The sequence below is a fragment of the Saccoglossus kowalevskii genome, chromosome 20 (genome assembly GCF_978046115.1).
Source record: "Saccoglossus kowalevskii chromosome 20, keSacKowa6.1, whole genome shotgun sequence".
NCBI lineage: Eukaryota > Metazoa > Hemichordata > Enteropneusta > Harrimaniidae > Saccoglossus > Saccoglossus kowalevskii.
The window spans coordinates 9,930,997-9,954,522 of record NC_140660.1 but is presented as its reverse complement, the minus strand read 5'-3'; the positions used below and the strand labels follow the sequence as shown (position 1 = coordinate 9,954,522).

Sequence of the window (23,526 nt, the reverse complement as noted above, 5' to 3'; positions counted from 1 at the left end):
ACTGGCAAGTGAAAACTGGGGCGTCTCAACACAGTCTTTACCGCCCCTGGTCAGAGTACTAGGGAAATTCAAAATTCAATGGTAAAAAAATGTTTAGGTAGTTTTCATAAAATGTAAATTTTTAGAAAAAAATTTCTGCAAGTCTAGCTTGCATAGCAACAATATGTAACATACTTTATTTTCACTAAATGGATGTTTCAGGGAAAATACAATCTAGAGAATATACCCTTTTTCATATATTTTACATTCAACTGATCAAAAATCATTGAAAATAAATTCCATACAAGATTTTCAAAAAGCCTTATCAGCGAAAATTAATTTCAGCTAAAATAAAGTATTTTACAGTAATACAATCATACGATACTACTTCCCCAGATTATGATCGTGCAAACTGCTTCCTAGGGGCAGCTTTTTGTTGCTATGGGTCACTTCTGTCACTCAGGCACCCTGAGGCAGCAAGCACACTCATCTTCACAACGAGTCAACCTTGTGTTTTGCTACGCATGTGAACAACGTATTAATAGCAGCCCTTAAAACATGTTGCCATTGGTTACACACCAAACGACATTTAAATGTCAATCTGCTTAATCCGTTATTGAACACGTTATACATAACATGTACCAATGCAACAGATGTCATCATTCAAGCAAAGTTTACCATCCCTATCCTTGGTAGCAAACACCAAGGCATTTTCACCGCCTGCCAACCTCAATCGATGAAAACAACAGTTGTTGAAAGTCTCCTGAACAGTGTAACAAGTTTACCCCTACACTTGCAACATATATAAATTTGGTTGTTCAGGATTGAGTTTGTGCCATTTTCTAGACTTCAAGCTTGCAGTGGTGGTGCACATAGAACGTTCTGTGACATAGCTCCGCCCCCAAGAATAAAGTACGATCACGTAACTTCTATAATAGTGAATATTATAAAGAAAATATTACATTTACTACACACATAGTTGAGTTCATTACTAATCTAATTTCCCTACTGGATTAACATTACATTACAACATTACAAAAGACAGATTTATAAGTCTTATTCAAGCTACACCAATAAAGGGGTATGATTTAAGTGAATCCCGTACGTTTGCATATTCGCTATACCAAATTACATACAAGCCCAGGAGTGCTAAGAATCTGGCCCAGGTCTCAAAAACGGTTCAGATTTAACCCATGCGTAGTGTTTTTTAGCACAGGCTCACGTTTTTGAACTCTTAGCATGTGCTAAGCATTCGTGCAAGTTTTCTTAGAACTGGCTAACATTTTTGAACTTTAAACCTGTGCTAAGCATTCGCGCAAGTTTTTTTAGCACAGGCTAACGTTTTTGAATTAGTTCTCTGTCTTTCAAATACTGGAATACTGGCCTGTGCTAAGCATCACACAAGTTTTCTTAGCACAGGCTCACGTTTTTGAACTTTAAACCTGTGCTAAGCATTCGCGCAAGTTTTTTTAGCACAGGCTAACGTTTTTGAATTAGTTCTCTGTCTTTCAAATACTGGAATACTGGCCTGTGCTAAGCATCACACAAGTTTTCTTAGCACAGGCTCAGGTTTTTGAACTCTTAGCATGTGCTAAGCATTCGTGCAAGTTTTCTTAGCACTGGCTAACATTTTTGAACTTCAATCCTGTGATAAGTATTCGTGCAAGTTTTCTTAGCACTGGCTAACACTAGCACATGCTAAGAAGCTATGAAATCAAATGCTGAAGCTTCAAAAGTCTTTTGAAAAACACAGATTATTCTAGTCTGTTTTTATTTTGCCACGGTAATTTAATGGTCTCTGTCTGGTTCCATTTTCCAGACTAGGTGGAACTTCCCATTGTTTCCATGGTTACTTACTATTTTGCTGAGTCTGTAAGTTGATACTCCCTTCTTCTATCGTAACATTCTTGAATACCTGGGTCGTTCCAAACGTTTTTAATTGCTTCTACAAAATGTGACTCTAACGTCGTAACTACTTCGTGATCAACACCCCTAATTAGGTTTGCATGTTCATGCTGTGTGATAAAAGAAAAAAGAAAAGAAGGTAAATATTGGAGTTTCTGGTCGTACATACATCAGCGATAAGAATGGTAGGTATCTGTGTGGTAATTGTTAATTCTGTGAATGGTAGCCCTTGAATATGAATTGGTCATCTGTGTGCTTATTTGTTGATTTTCAGAATGGTAGCCCTGGAACATGAATTGGTTATCTGTACAGTAATTGTTAATTCTGTGAATGGTAGCCCTTGAACATGAATTGGTCATCTGTGTGCTTATTTGTTGATTTTCAGAATGGTAGCCCTGGAACATGAATTGGCATTTGAGAACTGTAGCCCTGAAACACAAAGGTTTAATTGCACTATTTTCATTCATAAGTGAACTAAATTCATGTGAAAACAAAAAATAAGCACAAGAGCTGATTGTTTTCCTGGAAAATCTGTGAAATTTAAAACCGAGTGAGTATACTGATGAAATAAAATACCAGTAAAAATTAATAGAGCAACAGATAATGCACCAGGACACAGAATGGCATCAAGGTCGCAGTGAACTCAGCTACGTGTATTACTGTTTGGTACATGCAGAAGTGGACAAGGGTGCTGGTATACAAACCAATGTTGTCCACAATTGGGAAAAATTGATGTTTAATCCGTCTGTAATCTGTAAGTCTTTCAAATACTGGAATTTGACAGTTTTCTGCAAACAGTCAGCTCTAACTCATTCTTACATTACAAATAAGGGTCAAACTTTTTTAATTATTGGGGGTGTTTAAAAAACAAAATTGCAAACTAGACATCAAACGACAAAAAATTGCAAGCCTTGTCTTGCACAGAAAAATTATTGCACATGAAGAATCAAAGAAAGCTTAGAAAGAACTCTCATGTGCTGAGAGTATTGGAGACACATTAAAAATAATTCAAAATTACTTGTATTTGAGATATTGATGGAAAAGCTGAAAACTAATTATGCAAATCAGAAAATTAATATGAACAGAGGTACCAGACCATCCATGTACCAAAACAAAAAATTATGAATTATTATGCTAATTAGGGAATTAATATGAACAAATTTTAACCCAAAATTAATCACATTGTCCTAGAGCATCTTTGTACTAAGTTTCATTTTTCGCACATGGGAGTCAAACATGAAAACAAGCAGCCTGTCGGCTGAGATAGCTCCGCTGTTAGCAATGCACATGGCAATTAAAGAACAGAAGACATCATTAGAAAATGAACAAATCTGAGAGAGGTCCACATGTAGTACCTATATGTATAATATATCAAAGCAATTGGACTTGCGGTTTTCAACAAGAAGTCGAAAATATCACTTTTTACCAAAAATTACAAAAATATTCATCAAAATTAGAGAATTAAAGATATCATCATGAAATGAACAAATCTGAGAGAGGTCCACATGTAGTACCTATATATGTAATATCAAAGCAATTGGACTTGCGGTTTTCAACAAGAAGTCGAAAATATCACTTTTTACCAAAAATTACAAAAATATTCACCGAAATTAGAGAATTAAAGATATCATTACAAAATGAACAAATCTGAGAGAGGTCCACATGTAGTACCTATATATGTAATATCAAAGCAATTGGACTTGCGGTTTTCAACAAGAAGTCGAAAATATCACTTTTTACCAAAAATTACAAAAATATTCACCATAATTAGAGAATTAAAGATATTACAAAATGAACAAATCTGAGAGAGGTCCACATGTAGTACCTATATATGTAATATCAAAGCAATTGGACTTGCGGTTTTCAACAAGAGGTCGAAAATATCACTTTTTACCAAAAATTACAAAAATATTCACCAAAATTAGAGAATTGAAGATATCATTACAAAATGAACAAATCTGAGAGAGGTCGACATGTAGTACCTATATATGTAAATATCAAAGCAATTGGACTTGCGGTTTTCAACAAGAAGTCGAAAATATCACTTTTTACCAAAAATGACAAAAATATTCACCAAAATTAGAGAATTAAAGATATCATTACAAAATGAACAAATCTGAGAGAGGTCCACATGTAGTACCTATATGTGTAATATCAAAGCAATTGCACTTGCGGTTTTCAACAAGAAGTCGAAAATATCACTTTTTACTAAAAATGACAAAAATATTCACCAAAATTAGAGAATTGAAGATATCATCATGAAATGAACAAATCTGAGAGAGGTCTACCCAAGGTACATATACACCAAGTATCAAAGCATTCAGGCTTGTAGTTTTCAAGAAGAAGTCGAAAAAGTAAAACATTGACACAGATGACGACGACGGACGACGACGACGGACAATCACTCATATGATAAGCTCCGCTCGACAAAGTCGACAGCGGAGCTAAAAAAAAAAAAAATAACTGATAATGATTTTAAATGTTTTAGTCGTAAAGGATGGAGACTAAAAATATAGTCCTAAATTTGCAGGATTTGCAGAAGAATCTTATAGACTCAAATCCAGAAATTTAAGTAGCCCAGAGTGAATACAAAAATGAAAATTTTTGCACTATTTCTGGAAATGAACTCTAACGACAAAATAGGTAAATTTTCAGTTTACTAAAAAAAATTGTCTATTTTGTCCCTATCTTCTGAAGGAAAGGAATGTGCAGACCATAAATGGGACTATTTTGTGATGAAAAGAAAGAACTGGTAGTGAAAATTAATGCTTTCACAAAATCAGTACTCCAATTTTTCATGATTTATAGTCAAACCAACTGATTTTTTTTTTTTATTGAAACTGTAAAAGCATTAAAAATTCACTAGGTTTTAATTTCACTATTTTCGCTAACAAGTAAAATCCACTAAATTAAATCTCTGTGAACATATTGACAAATTTGTGAAATTAAAACACCGTGAATATGCTCAAAACATTAAAATATTGACTATAAATTATGTCAATGAAAATAAAACATTTCACAGTAATCACTATAATCGGTGGGAAGTGTTATGCAAAGTTGAAATACAACTCTTATTCTATTATCAAGTCAATGGAAAGTACATGGAGAGATATTTCTATGATCAGCTGTATTTTAATATCACTTATTTTATGTATATTGCACTGAATTTAAGCAAGTTAACCCCAGCAAAATATATTTTTTTTAAATGAAATCACAAAATTAAATACACATATTAGGAAATAGGGTAAATTTCTGACTATATTGATATGCAAAAGTATTTCATATGATTGTGAAGTAAAACTGAATTGTTTGTTTAAAAAAAAATGAAATCACTTTTTTCAGAACCAATTTGCTTTTTAATGTTATCCTGAAATATTAGCAAAGTTCATAACGGACAAAGAAGAAAAAAAAGGACATTTTCAGTAAACTTAGAAATTTTTACTAATTGATCTTAGATTTGTAGTCAATCACTTTTCATTTAACAACTCAGGACAAGAAATAATTTCTTTTTTAGATTCAGATGGGACCACTATACAAATTACATGAATAGAAATATAATGCATAAAAAAACACGTGTGTTTGACAGTTTTACAAATAGAATCCAAGTTTAGGGAAAAGTGAATGTATATAATCAGTGAAAACTGGGTGTGGCATGTTGAAGTCTTCATGCCACTTAAAGTAGAAGCCTACTTATGATTTTTGAAAAAGATGGTCATGAATCACATGACAATGTTCATTGTGTTATTATGTAAAATCATAGAGCTATTGTCTCATGGCAACATGAAATAGCATACTTTTGTGCGTTACAGTAATGTGTTTTGAGAAACCTTATATTTTTCAAAAATTGCTATTTTTAGAACAATTCCATCGAGCAAAATGCAGATTGGCAGATTTCAAAGGCAGTGGTGGTCACGTAGCACGTATTCAACATTTTTTGTAAATGTATCCAACAGGAAATGGCAGGATGACCACAGCCTTTTAAAGTGCCTGTGAAATGGCTGCTATTTTCACGCCTAAAATTATCAATTGATAACATAAATATTATTATTTTTATGTTTCTAAGCATGAATTATTTTTTTTAAGTGAAAAAATGTGTTTTAAACTCAGTCTACAGCAACTTTATTTTTGTGTATTTTAAAACGAGGCTTCTCATTAGCTTCTCATTTGCATACAGAAATTCCCCTTGTGACGTCAGACGGGGAAGTCGCATGGCAGCTTGCATTGCGGATACGTGTAAATAAGGCAAATTTCTTGTGCAGTTTTCTCGTCATTGACTATATTGTCACTTATGTACTTGTTCGTCGAGGAAGAATGGACCATAATGAACACATAGTATCAATTTTTGTTGCATGGGGTTGAGTTAGATGCGAAATATGTTCATTCTGGTGTAGCTGGTCACCGTGATCGTCAGACACCGGCGCACGTTTGTACACTGTCGCTGGACAAAATAGAATTTGACATCAGAATTATCTCGTTATTTAGCAGTTTACTAGGCACGTCACTACACTGTTTTATTTCATCGATCGTCTGAGTAAAACTTTCAAAATTAAAATAAAAGAACATATTTTGACATTCTAAACATTAGACTATAGTGATCACTATAAAATAATTAAAAAAAAACGACAAATCACAGTTACTAAATAAATGACAGCCGCGTGGAAATAAATTGACATTTTGTTGAAATAGGTGAACGCGTCGGGTCACGGCGAGGGCAAGTGCGTTAAACGCGGCGTTTAATTGGATAACAAAAATAATCGAGATCAACACACATACAGATAAATTCAGAGTGGATTTGAGTTAGCGTGATCCATGGCGTGATTGTCATAATTATAACATCGTATTAAAACTTTATTTGGTGGAAACACATTGACCAAGCCCGGATTCTTATTTCATAAATTTTTACGCAGATCAAGCTGCAAGCATGGAGGTAAAAAAGAACAGAGGTGTGAATTCGACATTCAACACCAATCACCAAACAATTCAGAAACTTTCAGCCTTCGAAAATGAAAACAGTTAGCAGTGTGTAAGGGCTGTGTAATTTCCTGTTTGTCCAGCGCTTCGTTTTTGTGTCACTGTCAAAATTATTGCTACCTTTTACTTAACAGGGACTAAATGGTCTCTATAAAACGATAATCAGGATCGCAAAAAAAGTCAACTGATTTGAAACACTTGCCGGACGTCTCTCTCTCTTCTGAAATCCGCCTCGGTGATCATGGGCTGGTCCGTAATCTATTTCTTTCAAAAGTGTTGCGCCAGGTTTACGTTGTCTGCGTTTCTCTTTAAACCTAGTCGTTTTTTTCATGGACGAGGACAGTTTTTCCCCAAAAAAAGAATCTAAGGTTAAGTGATTGTCGCACCTTCGGATCGATTAGAAACGTGTGAATACATACACTATGGCTATACGTTTCACTGCAACTACCCACAACACAACATCTTAAAACTATCTCTCAAAAAAACCAAAAAAATGCCGACCGAAAAATGTATATCGTTTAAAAGTATACTGAACGACCAGTGTTATTACAGCTCAGGGGTATGACTTCCTCTCACATTTTGTCATTTGGTGGCGTACTTTCGGCAAGAGTCGGAAATCCGGAAACAGTCGACCGTTTCACGATAGGTGGGCGTGGCTACAACACGAGAAATATCCCAAATTTACTTGGATACGAGTAATCATTTTCAGCAAAAAAATCAATAACTACCCTTTTCAGTGGGACACAGATCTAAAATGGGAAACGTGAGGGTGGGCATTGCACAGGCACTTTAAGGGAACAGATATCCGTAGACAAGAAGGATCCCTTCCAGATGTCCAATACACCTGTGATGCACCATCTTGACTTTCCATGCTGGCCGAGACAGAGAAAGAAAGTCGGCGGGATGCGGCAATTGGTTTGCCCAGAGCGAGCAGTCGGCAGCAAGAGGGAGGGGTCATTTCGTGTCGAGCGCTAAGGCATTGCCGCACCCGCCTGTACAGACCGAGAGAAAAATTACATAAAAAATCAAACATATGAATATTTTCACATGAATATTTTCTGCAATGCCAGCCAAGTGTATGCCAGCGACTTTAAACAAATTCGTCTTTGCAAACAAAAACCTCTGTTTAAAAGTTATATTTTTAAGTCTGTATTAATAGTTATAAACACAAAAAATATATCCTTTCTGAATTCGAGTATATTATTTGAGTACTGTAAAATACTTTATTTTCGCTGGAATTAATTTTCGCTGAAAAGGCTTTTTGGGCGTTTTGTATGGAATTTATTTTCACTGATTTTTTATGAGTTTAATGTGAAATATAGGAAAAAAAGTATATTCGCTGGATTATATTTTCACGGAATCATTCCTTCAGCGAAAATAGCGACAATAAATCCCAAGCGAAAATAAAGTATTCTACAGTATATTATTTAAACAGACAATAAAAGAAAGACTTTATTCCGTATATATCAATCCATCGATTACTATGTTGTAAACCTTCATGATGTTCTCTTTTTAAATGACCTTAGAAACATATTTACTGTACCTTTTTCAGTGATTTTCTCTGCCCCACCCATCTTAATGACCCACTTAACAAATTAATTTTCAGATCTTGCCTCGCAAAGCAATGCAAAGCAAAAATTTGGTAACAACTCTTTTTCTTAACAACCCTTTCACCACCAGACTTTCTTGCCCAAACTGTTCTGCAATTGTTTTCTCTCATAATCTGCAATATTTCTGGAAACAAACCCCTATGAACTAGAAATTGGACTATTTTGTGAATTTGTGATGAAAAGAAGAAACTGGTGGTGAATAGGAAATAAATCGAAGTAAGTTTAGTGACATGTTACGATATGAAAGCACCCCATCAAATGAACTACCTTAACAGTAATTTTTAGTCCTAGTCCAACAAAGCAAAAATATTGTAGCCACTCCTTTTTTCTTAAGAGAGGTCACACCTAAGTAACCATATAACACTTGGCAACCATGGAGTTTAGTGACATGTTACGATATGAAAGCACCCCATCAAATGAACTACCTTAACAGTAATTTTTAGTCCTAGTCCAACAAAGCAAAAATATTGTAGCCACTCCTTTTTTCTTAAGAGAGGTCACACCTAAGTAACCATATAACACTTGGCAACCATGGAGTTTAGTGACATGTTACAATGTGAAAGCACCCCATCAAGGCCTCATCGCCAATCTATAAGGAGAAATTCACTGCTGTGCCATTGAAGTAGCACACAGCCTCTAAAGTAGGTCAGTACAATAATGAATGCATTACACGTCCTAGCATTTCTAGTTCACAAAAACAAGCACTATCTTTTTTTTTTTTTAAATATTCCTTTCAATTTCAGAAATTTTGTATTTGACCATAGACACGCCTCTGTCATTTACACAAGTACATGCACTACTAATTGAGCAAATACAGTATTGAATACTGAATCATTAAAATATGAATTATTTTAACCATAGACACACCTCTGTCATTTATGTAAGTACATGCACTACTAATAGAGCAAATACAATATTGTATACTGAATTATTAAAATATGACTTATTTTAACCATAGACACCTCTGTCATTTATGTAAGTACATGCACTACTAATAGAGCAAATACAATATTGTATACTAAATTATTAAAATATGACTTATTTTAACCATAGACATCTCTGTCATTTATGTAAGTACATGCACTACTAATAGAGCAAATATAGTATTGTATACTGAATTATTAAAATATGACTTATTTTAACCATAGACACCTCTGTCATTTATGTAAGTACATGCACTACTAATAGAGCAAATATAGTATTGTATACTGAATTATTAAAATATGACTTATTTTGACCATAGACAGTCCCATGTCATGTATGTAAGTACATGCACTACTAATAGAGCAAATACAGTATTGTATACTGAATCATTAAAATATGAATTATTTTAACCATAGACACACCTCTGTCATTCACATAAGTACATGCACTACTAATAGAGCAAATACAGTATTGTATACTGAATCATTAAAATATGACTTATTTTAACCATACACACCTCTGTCATTTATGTAAGTACATGCACTACTAATAGAGCAAATACAGTATTGTATACTGAATCATTAAAATATGACTTATTTTAACCATAGACACACCTCTGTCATTTATGTAAGTACATGCACTACTAATATAGTAAATACAGTATTGTATACTGAATCATTAAAATATGACTTATTTTGACCATAGACACACCTCTGTCATTTATGTAAGTACATGCACTACTAATAAAGCAAATACAGTATTAGTATTGTATACTGAATCATTAAAATGACTTATTTTAACCATAGACACACCTGTCATTTACACAAGTACATGCACTACTAATGGAGCAAATACAGTATTAGTATTGTATACTGAATCATTAAAACGTTCATTTTTGGCCTTAAAATGGCCGCTGAACAGCCATTTTGAATCAAATCACGAAACAAATGCATGTGGGAAGCTACTGTAAAAAGGCCATGGGTTTTATGACTACAAGTTAGCAGGAATGATACAAGACACACAAACAGCAATAAAAACTACATGTGGTCTGTATGAAATATTATACTATGTAAAAGCTTCAATTCATAGCTGGCTTTTATTTAAGCTGATAACTAAATGAACTATAAACTTGCGGTGAATAGGGAAGGTTCATTATTTAGTAAAACAGGTTATTCTCGCTAGTGAAACCATATTCCATGTTCAGGACTACATGACAGGGCTGTGTGACCATCTTTCTATCATAATGGTATTATGGCAATTAAATGCATACATACAGTGCATTTTATCACAGAAACCATATTCCTTGTTTAGAACTCTACGACAGGGCTGTGTGACAATCTTCTCAACATAATGGTATTATGGTAATTAAATGCATGCATACATACATACAGTCCATTTTACCACAGAAACCATATTCCATGTTTAGGACTACATGACAGGGCTGTGTGACCATCTTCCTATCATAATGGCATTATGGTAATTAAATGCATACATACAGTGCATTTTACCACAGAAACCATATTCCTTGTTTCAGACTACATGATAGGCCTGTGTGACCATCTTCCTATCATAATGGCATTATGGTAATTAAATGCATACATACAGTGCATTTTACCACAGAAACCATATTCCTTGTTTCAGACTACATGACAGGGCTGTGTGACCATCTTTCTATCATAATGGCATTATGGTAATTAAATGCATACATACAGTGCATTTTACAACAGAAACCATATTCCATGTTTAGGACTACATGACAGGGCTGTGTGACCATCTTCCTATCATAATGGTATTATGGTAATTTAATGCATACATACAGTGAATTTTACCAATTTAAAATTGATACATGATTCTTCGCTTTTTACCAACACCAACCAACTTCTCCATGTTTATTAATTATTTTCTACTGCTATCTCTCCCTAATTACTACCATAAAATCTGCATTCCTAATAGAAGTCGCACCCATTCTTTTTGAACAATTGAGAACCAAATTTCACCATTTCTCAAATGTATAGATGCTCTTATAGAATCCGCATCCTCTCTGTTGTATTGTACCATTTTAATAGAAGCCGCAACATCTAATGCAGATTTTACAGTAAGTGTACACATGAACTAGTCTCCAAAACCAGAATACTGCTAATTTGACACGGTCAGCTTGCAGGGTTTTTTCTAGAAAAAATGAACAAGAAGGAGCACACACAGGCGAGGGAGCAGAGCAATGCCATATCAGAAGGTTTCTGCGAACGCGAGCGAGCGGGAAAAAAAGCGGCCGGTTTCCGGTCGGAAAGCAGCGAGCGGTCGGAAATTAAGCGATAAGCGGTCGGAAAAAAAGCTATAAAAGCGGGAGGTTGGGCGGAATGAGTACTGTATCTATTGCCATTGAATTATTTTTGCAACACACATTTTGTGTATTTGGTGTCCAGACACATTGTCAGCTGGTGTTGCTGGGAAGTTCTCATGGAGAAAAATATATTTGGGAAAGATTTCATGTTGTACAGCAGCAAGGAAGTGCTCGGCTCAAGAAATATATTTATGACTCGAAAGCTCAATCGACAATTCGGTAAGAGGGCGCCAGCCGAGAGTATCAGGGCGCTGTGCCCCTGTTCCCTGATTTAGAAAAAACCTGGGGCTAATCTGCACTGGCTCGGAAGGTTGTAAATGATTAGCTAGTTTGAATTTGCATAACAATACTGACAATGAACGTGCATTCAACGCCACAAGTTTTTTTGTTTTTTTTAGCCAATCAGAATTTATCTTCCGAGCCAGTGCAGATCAGTCGAAAACCTGCTAATGTGGACAGTGAAAAAATCCGGAATAGTCTGATCGAAGTACTTATACATGCATGAATCCAATTTTGCCGCTGGAATCCATTGATTATGTTTTAAAAGCTATACATGTGTATCCTATTGAGGACAAGGCTTTTTTCTTAAAAAGTCAGTCATGTAAACAAATCAAGACAAGCCTCAAACACCCCCTTTCCCACAAGTATGGTTTGAAAAGACTGATTATGTGGAAAACAACATATGTTACTGGCGAAGGGCAAGGTTATTCTCAAGGTGGAGCTAACATCTCAGAAGGTTCTAATTTGCCCAGACGTGCACCATCGAACCCTATATAGTATATTTCTGTGGCACATAGGTAAAGTCGGTGAAAATAGCTGAAGTCGAGAAAACAGCACAAATTCATTTTTCAGGTAACCCTGGGTAACCAAATTTACATATGTTTTACATATATGGGTAGCCTACTTACACTGTTCAGTGTAAATGTACAGTTTTCTGAGAGTTTCAGTATTTGTTTTCACCTGTGATGGTTGCCAGGTGCTGAAAATGCCCATATACCCACACAACCCATGTAGAAATTGGTCACAGCCCGATGCCTGCAGTGCCTTCAACCAAAGATGAGCACCCTCTCATAATTTTGAATTACACCCCCAAATACTGAATAAATTATAAACCATATTAATTAGTAAGGTTCTGAGCAAAAGCCCACATAGGTAACAAGACATCAGACATGCCCAATTTCTGTTAAAGCTGAGGATAGATTATATGGAGAGAAAAAAAACTACGAATCAAAAAAAAAAAAAAAAAACCTTGAGGGGAGAAAAAATAAACTGTAAAACTTATCATCCTAATGCTACTGTGCAATATATCATGTTACCATGGCAACCAGTTGAGCTGTCATTCGGTAAAAGGCTTTTTATGTCAGCAACATTTATTTATACCCAGATTTCAAATAAAATTCTTTTAAATCATTCATTTCTTGAGACTATTTTTATTTTAAGTAAATTTCGCCAAATCTGTTTATGAGTTCTCTTATTTGTATGTGGATTTCTAGATATTGTTTTGTTGATTTTGCAGGGGGAAAATCAAAAAATTCTAAATGAATTTCTCTTGAAATTGTTTTCAAGAGTGCCATACAATCTTGATATCGTGAAAAATAAAATATATTCTTCATCCAAAGTTGTCTGCACATTATGCCTACAGAAAAAATTTGAATAAATTTTTAGTTTTTACTCAAAAAATTTGGCCATTTTTGTGACTATCTTCTGAAGGAAAGTGCAGACTATAAACGGGATTATTTTGTGAATTTGTGATGAAGAGGGAACTGATGGTGAAAAGATACTGAACTAAACAAAGGCAAAGGCAATTATAATTTCTATCTGTGTAGACAACAGCACTGATGAAAACTACTGTAAGACATTAAAAAAGCGGCATGCAATTTTAGCGAATTGTGGTAAAATGATGTAATAACGAAATGTTGATTTAGCGAATCTCTCTTGTCATTGTTGATTTCTTTGTTTGGGGGCCATTTCGAATTGACAATAAAGTCATTAGCGACATCTTGAATTAGCGAATCAGTTCTCTCGCTAAATTCACGAAAAAGACATGCTCACGAAAAAGACAAGTTTTACAGTATATTTCACTGTACAGAGACCAAACCTACTTTTTGTAACCAATTTATAACGGAATATCAAATACTATAAACTGCTCCAATTACACACAGGACAAATTCTGAGTGTTAAAATCATGGAATTTTTTAGGAGTGAACTGTTCTCTGAGGTCTTACAACACAAAGTGCAAGCGACTTTCGCAAAATCTAGTCCTCATGTGTTGTGAAAAAACCTACCAGTGAAAACAAGAATTTTCCGCACAGATTTGTCTACACATATACAATATATACTCACTCTGCAGTTTTTCTGGAAATGAACCCTAAATTTTGGGGCCAACAGACAAAATCTGGGTAAATTTTCAGTTTTTACTCAAAAAATTAGGGTATTTTTGTCCCAATGAAGGAAAGTGCAGACTATAAATAAGACTTTTTTGTGAATTTGTGATGAAGGTCACAGTGACGAGTAATATACTGTGAAATACTTTATTTTTGCTTGGAGTTAATTTTCGCTAAAGGACTGATTCAGTGAAAAAAATATCCAGTGAATATACCTTCTTTCCTACATTTTACATTACACTCCAAAAAATCAGGGAAAAAAATTCAATACAAAACATCAAAGAGCCTTTCCAGCGAAAATTAATTCCAGCTAAAATAAAGTATTTTACAGTATTACAATACTACTGTATTCAGATAGGTAGCAGGGGTTTAATATGTAACTCCCAAAAAACGAATAAATAACTAGTAAGTTACGAATAAATAACTAGTAAGTTACGAATAAATAACTAGTAAATTACAATTCATCAGATACATAGATGACAAACCACTTCTGTTTTGAACAACCTCATAAGGGTCATGCACGACTACAGAAAATAATGTGATTACCATGGCAACCTGCTGTCAGATTACCATGACCTTTGAAAATGCTAAACTCACGATTGTATTCCCAGAATCAAATTCTACCATTTTTTATTAATTTGTGCATGCTGTTACAAATATGTAAATTTTTTAAAGACATATTTTGACTTTGAGTTTTTATAGTTTAGTTGAGACAGGAATTTTTATCATGAATTTTCCCCAAGGAATAATTATTCTAGTAATAAATATCAAACCAAGGTTCAGATAGATTCAAATTTTGCTGTTTTCACCAGCAAGTATAATGTGTTAAATAAATCCATGTGAATCATAAATATCAGTAGAATTGTTTAATTAGTTCATTAATAAATATCAAACCAAGGTTTTGATACAGTACTGTAAAATACTGTAGAATACTTTAATCCGCTGAGGGATGATTCCGTGAAAATAAAATCCAGCGAATATACTTTTCTTATATTTGACATTAAAATCATCAAAAATCAGTGAAAATATATTTCATATAAAACGCACAAAAAGCCTTTTCTGCGAAATTAATTCCAGCTAAAATAAAGCTTTTCACACTACATTATGTCTGCTCGGAATTTATATTCGCTGATGGAATGATTCAGTGAAAATAAAATCCAGCAAATATACCTTTTTTGCTATATTTTACATACAAATCATCATAAATCAAAAACACCAAAAATGCATATTCATTAAAAATTAACTTCACCTAAAATAAAATATTTTACAGTAGTCTTTCCCTGGGTTTCTATTTTTCCTGGCAAATAAATTTATTGAATTTACTATATATGAATATGTAAAATAGTAGAATTTATCATCTCCAAATTTATAAAATTAAAATCTAGTGAATACGCTGAAAATATCAAAATCGTGAAATGTAATCGTATTGTGTTTTCTTCAGAATTGATGTCAAGCACCAGGTATAATTTGCATAACAAGACACCTAATTTGCATAACTATACACCTACTTTACATAACTAGTTTGCATAACTCACATTGTGAAACAATTCAATACAACTGTCATTATACCCTGGGTGAGTGTGACACAGACTCAATGGGAAGGTAAATTCCACTGGCCGAGATTCATTGACTAACGAATGCGACTTTGGGGGAACCTTGGTTAAGGTCCGCAGGTGCTTGTGTTCGACCGAGCTTGGTTGACGCCAGGATAGCGCATTAAATTGCCATTATGATAGGAAGCTGGCTGCACAGTCCTGTCATGTAGTACCAAACATGGATACGACTTCTGTGGTAAAATTGCACTATGTGTCAGCACTAATACTAGCAATTTGCACATACAAAAAAAAAGTCAGGAGACAACAGTGACATTCAATGTCCGTCACTGTCGCCTTGCACAAAAAACATTTAAAAACAAAATTTAAATCAAGGAAAGTTTAGAAAGAACTCCAGTGTGCTAAGGATATAGGAGGCATGAAGCACAAATAAGGAATACTGTATTTACTATATTAGAAGCACATCTCCAATTCACATGAAACAAAAATTATTTATTATATGCAAAATCATTGAAGTACTGGAACATATTATTTTAACCTGAGATAATACGGTTATTTATGTTCCTTTTTTGTTAACTTGATGGAAGGTTTTTACTCAGCAATTTTGAGTGCTTTTACATTTTATTATTAGTTAGCAATCTGTGTTTATCCCAAGGCTTTTAAAAAAGTACAAGTGACCTAACTTTGTCAGGTAATATCAGTGAATTATTTATTGCTGCACTTTGCAATTGGAAAACAAGATGATTTTTAAAGTTCAGTCAATACTATTTTTGCTTGGAATTAAATCTTTGCTATTTTCGCTGAAAGAATGATTCAATGAAAAGAAAATTCAGTGAATATACATTTATATATGTTTAACATTCAAGTCACCAAAAATCAGTGAAAAATTCCAGACTAGTCGGAAACTCAGCTGGTAATGTTTTTTTGTTTTTTTTAAAATGACAGTTTCGGACATTGAATGTCACTGTTGTCTCTCTAGACCTTTTTTTTGTAAGTGCAAATTGCTAGTGCTGACACATGGTACATTTTGCCACAGAAGTCATTTCCTGTTTGGGACTACATGACAGGACTGTGTGGCCATCTCCCTATCAAATGGCAATTTTAATGCACTATCCTGGCATCAACCAGGCTCAGTCGAACACAAGCACCTGCGGACCTTAACCGAGGTTACCCCAAAGTCGCATTCGTTAGTGAATGAATCTCGGCCAGTGGAATTGGCCTTCCCATTGAGTCTGTGGCACACTCACCCAGGGTAGGGGTCGATCCTTTTGATGTTCAGCCTAAGGTAGGATTTGAACTACCGATCATGAGTCTGATGCAACACCCACTATGCTATGTAGTGACCGGTACAGCTGGTAATGTTGCTGTTTGGCAATATAGCAGTAACAGTAATTATTATATCGGTATGTCTATCACTCTAATGCTACAAGCTACAGTGTACTGTAATTTTGTGGTATTGCACTGCGTATTTACATCTTACCATATTAGTAAATGTGAACTCCAAATATGGAAGGATTACGTGCGTGAAGACAAACATGGCTACCTTTTGGGGGTTATGCAAAGTACCAGGATGTGTGACCTTTTAGGGGTCATGTAAAGTACCAGGATGTGTGACCTTTTAGGGGTCATGTAAAGTACCAGGATGTGTGACCTTTTAGGGGTTACACAAAGTACCAGGATGTGTGACCATTTAGGGGTCACGCAAAGTACCAGGATGTGTGGACCCATTAAGGGTCATGTAAAGTACCAGGATGTGTGACCTTTTAGGGGTCATGCAAAGTATCAGGATGTGTGACCTTTTAGGGGTGATGTAAAGTACCACGATGTGCAACCCTTTTGAGGTTTAATACACAAGTTTCATTTCAATTAAGATCTCTTTATCCCTATCAGATTAAAATAAAATAAGAATTTGTTGAAAACTGTACCATAACCATTTATTTTCATCGGCATTTAATTTCACTATTTAATGCTTTGGGCAATTTCACTGGGATTTAAGTTCAAAAATTTTCCGGGGAAATCACAAGCTCTTGTTATTTTACTATTACATCTGGATTTACTTGGGTGAATTTTACTTATTGGCGAAAATAGCAAAAGTAGTAAAAAACCAGCGAATAGTTTACAGTAAGCAGATAACAGGATGCAGTAACATGCATGGTTCTGATCTATCTATGCATGTGTCAGAATGTTGAATAAATTAACATCTCGTTAACAAATTTGCAGTACTGCTTTTTTCACCAAGGTGCCAAAATTCTCATCAAAATTTGACAAATTCCTTTTCATTTTTTATTGAATATTATAAATCAAGTGTTTTTTTGTTGTTTTTTTTTAAATCACTATTTTGCTGTTGAATTTCTTTTAGGGGGAGATTGTACTACATGGTGGTTGGAATTCTGGTTGACCCAGGGTTGATATTTTAATTACAAACTGACCCCCCCCCCCCCCAAAAAAAAATGAAGCTTTAGGAATTGGAAAATCCTATAACGTGCACTGAGGGTAAAGACGCGAGTTTTAAATAATAATAAATTTTCTCAGAATATTTGTCTTTATACAGTTGGTGGCATAGAGCTTACATTCAATACTTGTGAAATATAAAACACAGAACAGTGTGAGAACACAAAACAGTAATTTTCAATGAAAACTACAATCCTGCTGTGGTACTAGATCTACAAGATTATGTTACCATGGCAACAGTTGCAAGCGTGTGTTTCAACAGATAATAGTTTTGATAGACATCAACATCAGTGACAAAGTTTTTTTTTTATATCGAGAATTTTTAGTACAGAGAGAAATTATGCGATGCAATGCTTAAAATCATTGCGCCCTCAGTGCTTCTACAGGAGATGAGATGTACTTTTATTGGAGATGCACTTTTAATAGAGCAAATATGGTACAACATTTGTGCTTCTACAAGAGATGAGATGCACTTCTATAGGAGGCGAGATGCGCTTCTATAGGAGGCGAGATGCGCTTCTATAGGAGGCGAGATGCATTTTTATTGGAGGCGAGATGCGCTTCTACAGGAGGCGAGATGCGCTTCTACAGGAGATGTGATGCGCTTCTACAGGAGATGTGATGCGCTTCTACAGGAGATGTGATGCGCTTCTACAGGAGATGAGATGCGCTTCTACAGGAGATGAGATGCGCTTCTACAGGAGATGTGATGCGCTTCTACAGGAGATGTGATGCGCTTCTACAGGAGATGTGATGCGCTTCTACAAGAGATGTGATGCGCTTCTACAAGAGATGTGATGCGCTTCTACAAGAGATGTGATGCGCTTCTACAGGAGATGTGATGCGCTTCTACAGGAGATGAGATGCGCTTCTACAGGAGATGAAATACGCTTCTACAAGAGATGAGATACGCTTCTCCAAGAGATAAGATGCGCTTCAACAGATATGATGCGCTTCTAAAAGATGTGATACGCTTCTACAGGAGATGAGATGCACTTCTACAGGATATGAGATGTTCTTCTGCAGGAGATATTAATAGAGCAAATATGGTACAACATTTGCATGAAAACGAACACAGTAGCACTGCTTTATTTGACTAGATCATTAAACAAAAATAACAAAAGTCTACTATACATGTTCTTGTTTTTGACCACTGCTGCTTTTATACGTTGTTCACACTAGTATGTAAATGTCCTATAACAAATGCCGGTTACTGATCAGCAATAACAAGTTGTTTTATTTTATGTATAATTAATATCAACATCAACAACAATTGCTCTTATTTTATCTTCAGATGCAGTTCTTGCCAACTAGTTTCTGTGCACACACAAACAACAAATCCTGAGAGGGAGGGCAAAGTTGACTTACAATACAGATTTTTTTCTACAAAAATTGACTCCCTTCTTGAAGAGAAGAAATCCAAGAGCTCCTTGCTTGACAGACAAGATGATGACATGAGCATTACCAGTCAGATGGTTATTAAACAGATCAGGTACTTTAAATGAGGTCACTATGTCACTAGCAAAAGTTTGTTTTCATGATGAAAGAAAAAAACATGTAGATGAATTCTCAGCAATTTATCGCCATGATCTAAAATTAACCGAATTAAGTTTCTGCCAGCAAAATTGTCACCAATGATAACAACAAACATGGAAACTTGATCAGACTAACTAATTTTAGAGCTGGACCCATCGATAGGTATTGTTTGAATGATTAATAATAAGATTAAGTGAACTAAGAAGCAGATGCCCTTTCCATTGACCAGATGCCCTTTTCAATAACCATTTCCCTGTCGTATCACTCAGCATGAAGTAACTACTTATATGCCCTACAGGCAAAACAGGACTGTGGGATTTTGGTATGCTGTTAACAAGGTGCACCCCATCAACACTTAGGTGAACTGCTTTTAAATGCCCTGCTAGTTGTCCCTGGGATTAATCCACAATTGTTTCCAACATGACTTTGGTATGCTATCAACAAGGTGACCCATCAATAACCTTTTAGAACTGCTTTTAAAGGCCCAGTTAGTTATCACTGGGAGTAACATGCCCAGTCGTAATACATCAACTGATGAATATTCTGACCAATAGCATTCACAGCTCATCTAAAAACTGCCATTTTGTTGTTGTCAGAGAGTTGTTGCTTATATCATTTGGTAAATAAAAACACTGCAGGAAATAAGTGATTTTTCGTTCACCTCAAGATCTTGCATATTGCATGAAAAGCACGGGCCGAACATCTGTCTTGAGAAACATTTTCAGCCTTTGTTCTAACCGTGATGGTTGCCAGGTGGGGAAAATGCCCAGATGTTTGCTCCAAGAATAATACATTGCTTGTTTAAGAAGATTTCCTCCACGAAGTGAAAAAATACACAAACAGGAAACAACATAAAGATTATGCTGCAACCAGGTGACCTGATGTAGGGCTTTGCCAGACTTTAAACTTTTAACGCAGCTACAGTGATCAGCTCCTGTCGTGTCCTCTATTTCTCATCATTTCTATGGGCTCTGTGCGCGCTGCTGATGAACGCGGAGAGCCGAGTCGGTGAAAATTCAAGAAAACAACCGGAACTCAATAGTAATAGAACTCAAGTAATCCTGAACAATCAAATTTATATGCGTTACACACACAGGGGTAGTAATCTTGTTACACTGTTCAGGGGAGTCTCAACAACCATCCCAAAGTACAGTTTTCTTAGAGTTTTCGGACTTTGTTTTCACATGGTTGCCATGCGGTAAAAATGCCCGGATGTCCGCCCCCGAGAATATGAGCAACCTGTATATAAAATTCAACAGTCATGTGACAACCCTTTCAGCAATATTTTTGCAGATTCACCATTTTTCATGAGGCAGCAATAATAATCAGTATTTCATTTATAAAGTAATTTTTAATTTCCTCAAGGCGGCAAACTTTGCTTGATTCTGATTTATTCAAATACTTTCATTCTCTGAAAAAATATGCTAAATGCACGAGTTAGCAATCAATAAAATAAATACTGTTAAATACTTTATTTTCGCTTGGAATTAATTTTCGTTATTTTCGCTGAAAGAATGATTCAGTGAAAATAATATCCAGTGAATATGCATTTATTCCTATATTTTACATTCACCTCATTAAAAATCAGTGAAAATAAATTCAAGCTAAAAATAAAGTATTCTACAGTAATCTAACCTCCATATGAAAACCACCCATCTATAAAGACCATTTCAATGAAGTCCTTTTGATGGTCGCTATATGTATATTATAACACTCGTTTTCTTGTAAAGGCATAGCCAGCTTGGAGATAAAGTTGTGCCTGGATTGAACTTTTATGCCTTGGGACTGCATTGGAGGGTGGTCTTTATATAAACTGGTCAATATTGGCAGGTGGTCTTTATATAAACTGGTCAATATTGAAGGGTGGTCTTTACATAAACTGGTCAATATTGGAGGGTGGTCTTTACATAAACTGATCAATATTGGCAGGTGGTCTTTACATAAACTGGTCAATATTGGAGGGTGGTCTTTACATAAACTGATCAATATTGGAGGGTGGTCTTTACATAAACTGGTCAATATTGGAGGGTGGTCTTTACATAAAAGTGGTCACTATTGGCAGGTGGTCTTTACATAAACTGGTCAATATTGGCAGGTGGTCTTTACATAAACTGGTCAATATTGGAGGGTGGTCTTTACATAAACTGGTCAATATTGGAGGGTGGTCTTTACATAAACTGGTCAATATTGGCAGGTGGTCTTTACATAAACTGGTCAATATTGGCAGGTGGTCTTTACATAAACTGGTCAATATTGGAGGGTGGTCTTTACATAAACTGGTCAATATTGGCAGGTGGTCTTTACATAAACTGGTCAATATTGGAGGGTGGTCTTTACATAAAAGTGGTCAATATTGGAGGGTGGTCTTTACATAAAAGTGGTCAATATTGGAGGGTGGTCTTTACATAAACTGATCAATATTGGAGGGTGGTCTTTACATAAACTGGTCAATATTGGAGGGTGGTCTTTACATAAAAGTGGTCACTATTGGCAGGTGGTCTTTACATAAACTGGTCAATATTGGCAGGTGGTCTTTACATAAACTGGTCAATATTGGAGGGTGGTCTTTACATAAAAGTGGTCAATATTGGAGGGTGGTCTTTACATAAACTGATCAATATTGGAGGGTGGTCTTTACATAAACTGGTCAATATTGGAGGGTGGTCTTTACATAAAAGTGGTCACTATTGGAGGGTGGTCTTTACATAAAAGTGGTCACTATTGGAGGGTGGTCTTTACATAAAAGTGGTCACTATTGGCAGGTGGTCTTTACATAAACTGGTCAATATTGGCAGGTGGTCTTTATATAAACTGGTCAATATTGGAGGGTGGTCTTTATATAAAAGTGGTCACTATTGGCAGGTGGTCTTTACATAAACTGGTCAATATTGGAGGGTGGTCTTTACAGAAACTGGTCAATATTGGCAGGTGGTCTTTACATAAACTGGTCAATATTGGAGGGTGGTCATTATATAAACTGGTCAATATTGGAGGGTGGTCTTTACATAAACTGGTCAATATTGGAGGGTGGTCTTTACATAAACTGGTCAATATTGGAAGGTGGTCTTGACATAAAAGTGGTCACTATTGGCAGGTGATCTCTACATAAAAGCGATCACTAATGTATGTTTGACTGTATAATTACGATAATAAATTACATACACAATGATATTTACACAAAAGGTCAAACTACATGAACTGGGAAAACAAACCACTATGCAACACTGATTTATATCTAACAGATAAGCCATATGACACACACTGTAAAATCTTCATTATAAGCCATGCTTATATTATAATGGTAAGAGGGTTCTTCCCAGGGTCTTACAGAGTAGGGGGTTCCCAACTGTTAAATTTTGGATAAATAAAACAAATTTAGTATAACAATGAATACAATACAAGTGACCAGGGTTTGCGCTAGTGTCTTAGGAAGACGAGTCCCACTTACAAAATTTTAAGAAATTGAAATTTGACCCTGGATAACTTTATTAGAGATTGGACCCCAGCTTGCCTGAAAAACTGGGTCCCTCTTCAATTATTGGAGTCCGGAAAGCAAAATATGGGGTTAACCCAATCCCTGCAAGTCATTAGCATATTCTAGTGTTATGCAAATTAATCTATAATGTTGGTGATTATTTGAGAGGAGAGAACACTTGGTACTATGCAACAGGGGGGATGTCGTTACTATTGGAGCATCTGCACACACTAGAAACTAGCTTAAAGGGCGGTAGTCGTTGCGCCTTATCATGTTCGATATGGGACTCACAGCGACGTATTCAACGCATGTAAAATACATTGTTTATTTACATGAAATTCGAACATGCGTTACATGGCCATGGCTAGAGGGTGCTGCGCCCTGTTCCCTAGTTTCA

The 23,526-nt window shown here is 35.3% G+C and overlaps 1 protein-coding gene across 1 annotated transcript in view; it reads right to left on the bottom strand.

The window, feature by feature from the left end:
• LOC100373084 (guanine nucleotide-binding protein subunit alpha-11) overlaps window positions 1–23,526 on the bottom strand; it is a 54,506-nt gene that overhangs the window by 16,540 nt on the left and 14,440 nt on the right. The window contains exon 3 of the mRNA XM_006823220.3: window positions 1,837–1,994. Coding sequence (XP_006823283.1) covers window positions 1,837–1,994 — 158 coding nt within the window. The remainder of the gene's footprint in view (window positions 1–1,836; window positions 1,995–23,526) is intronic.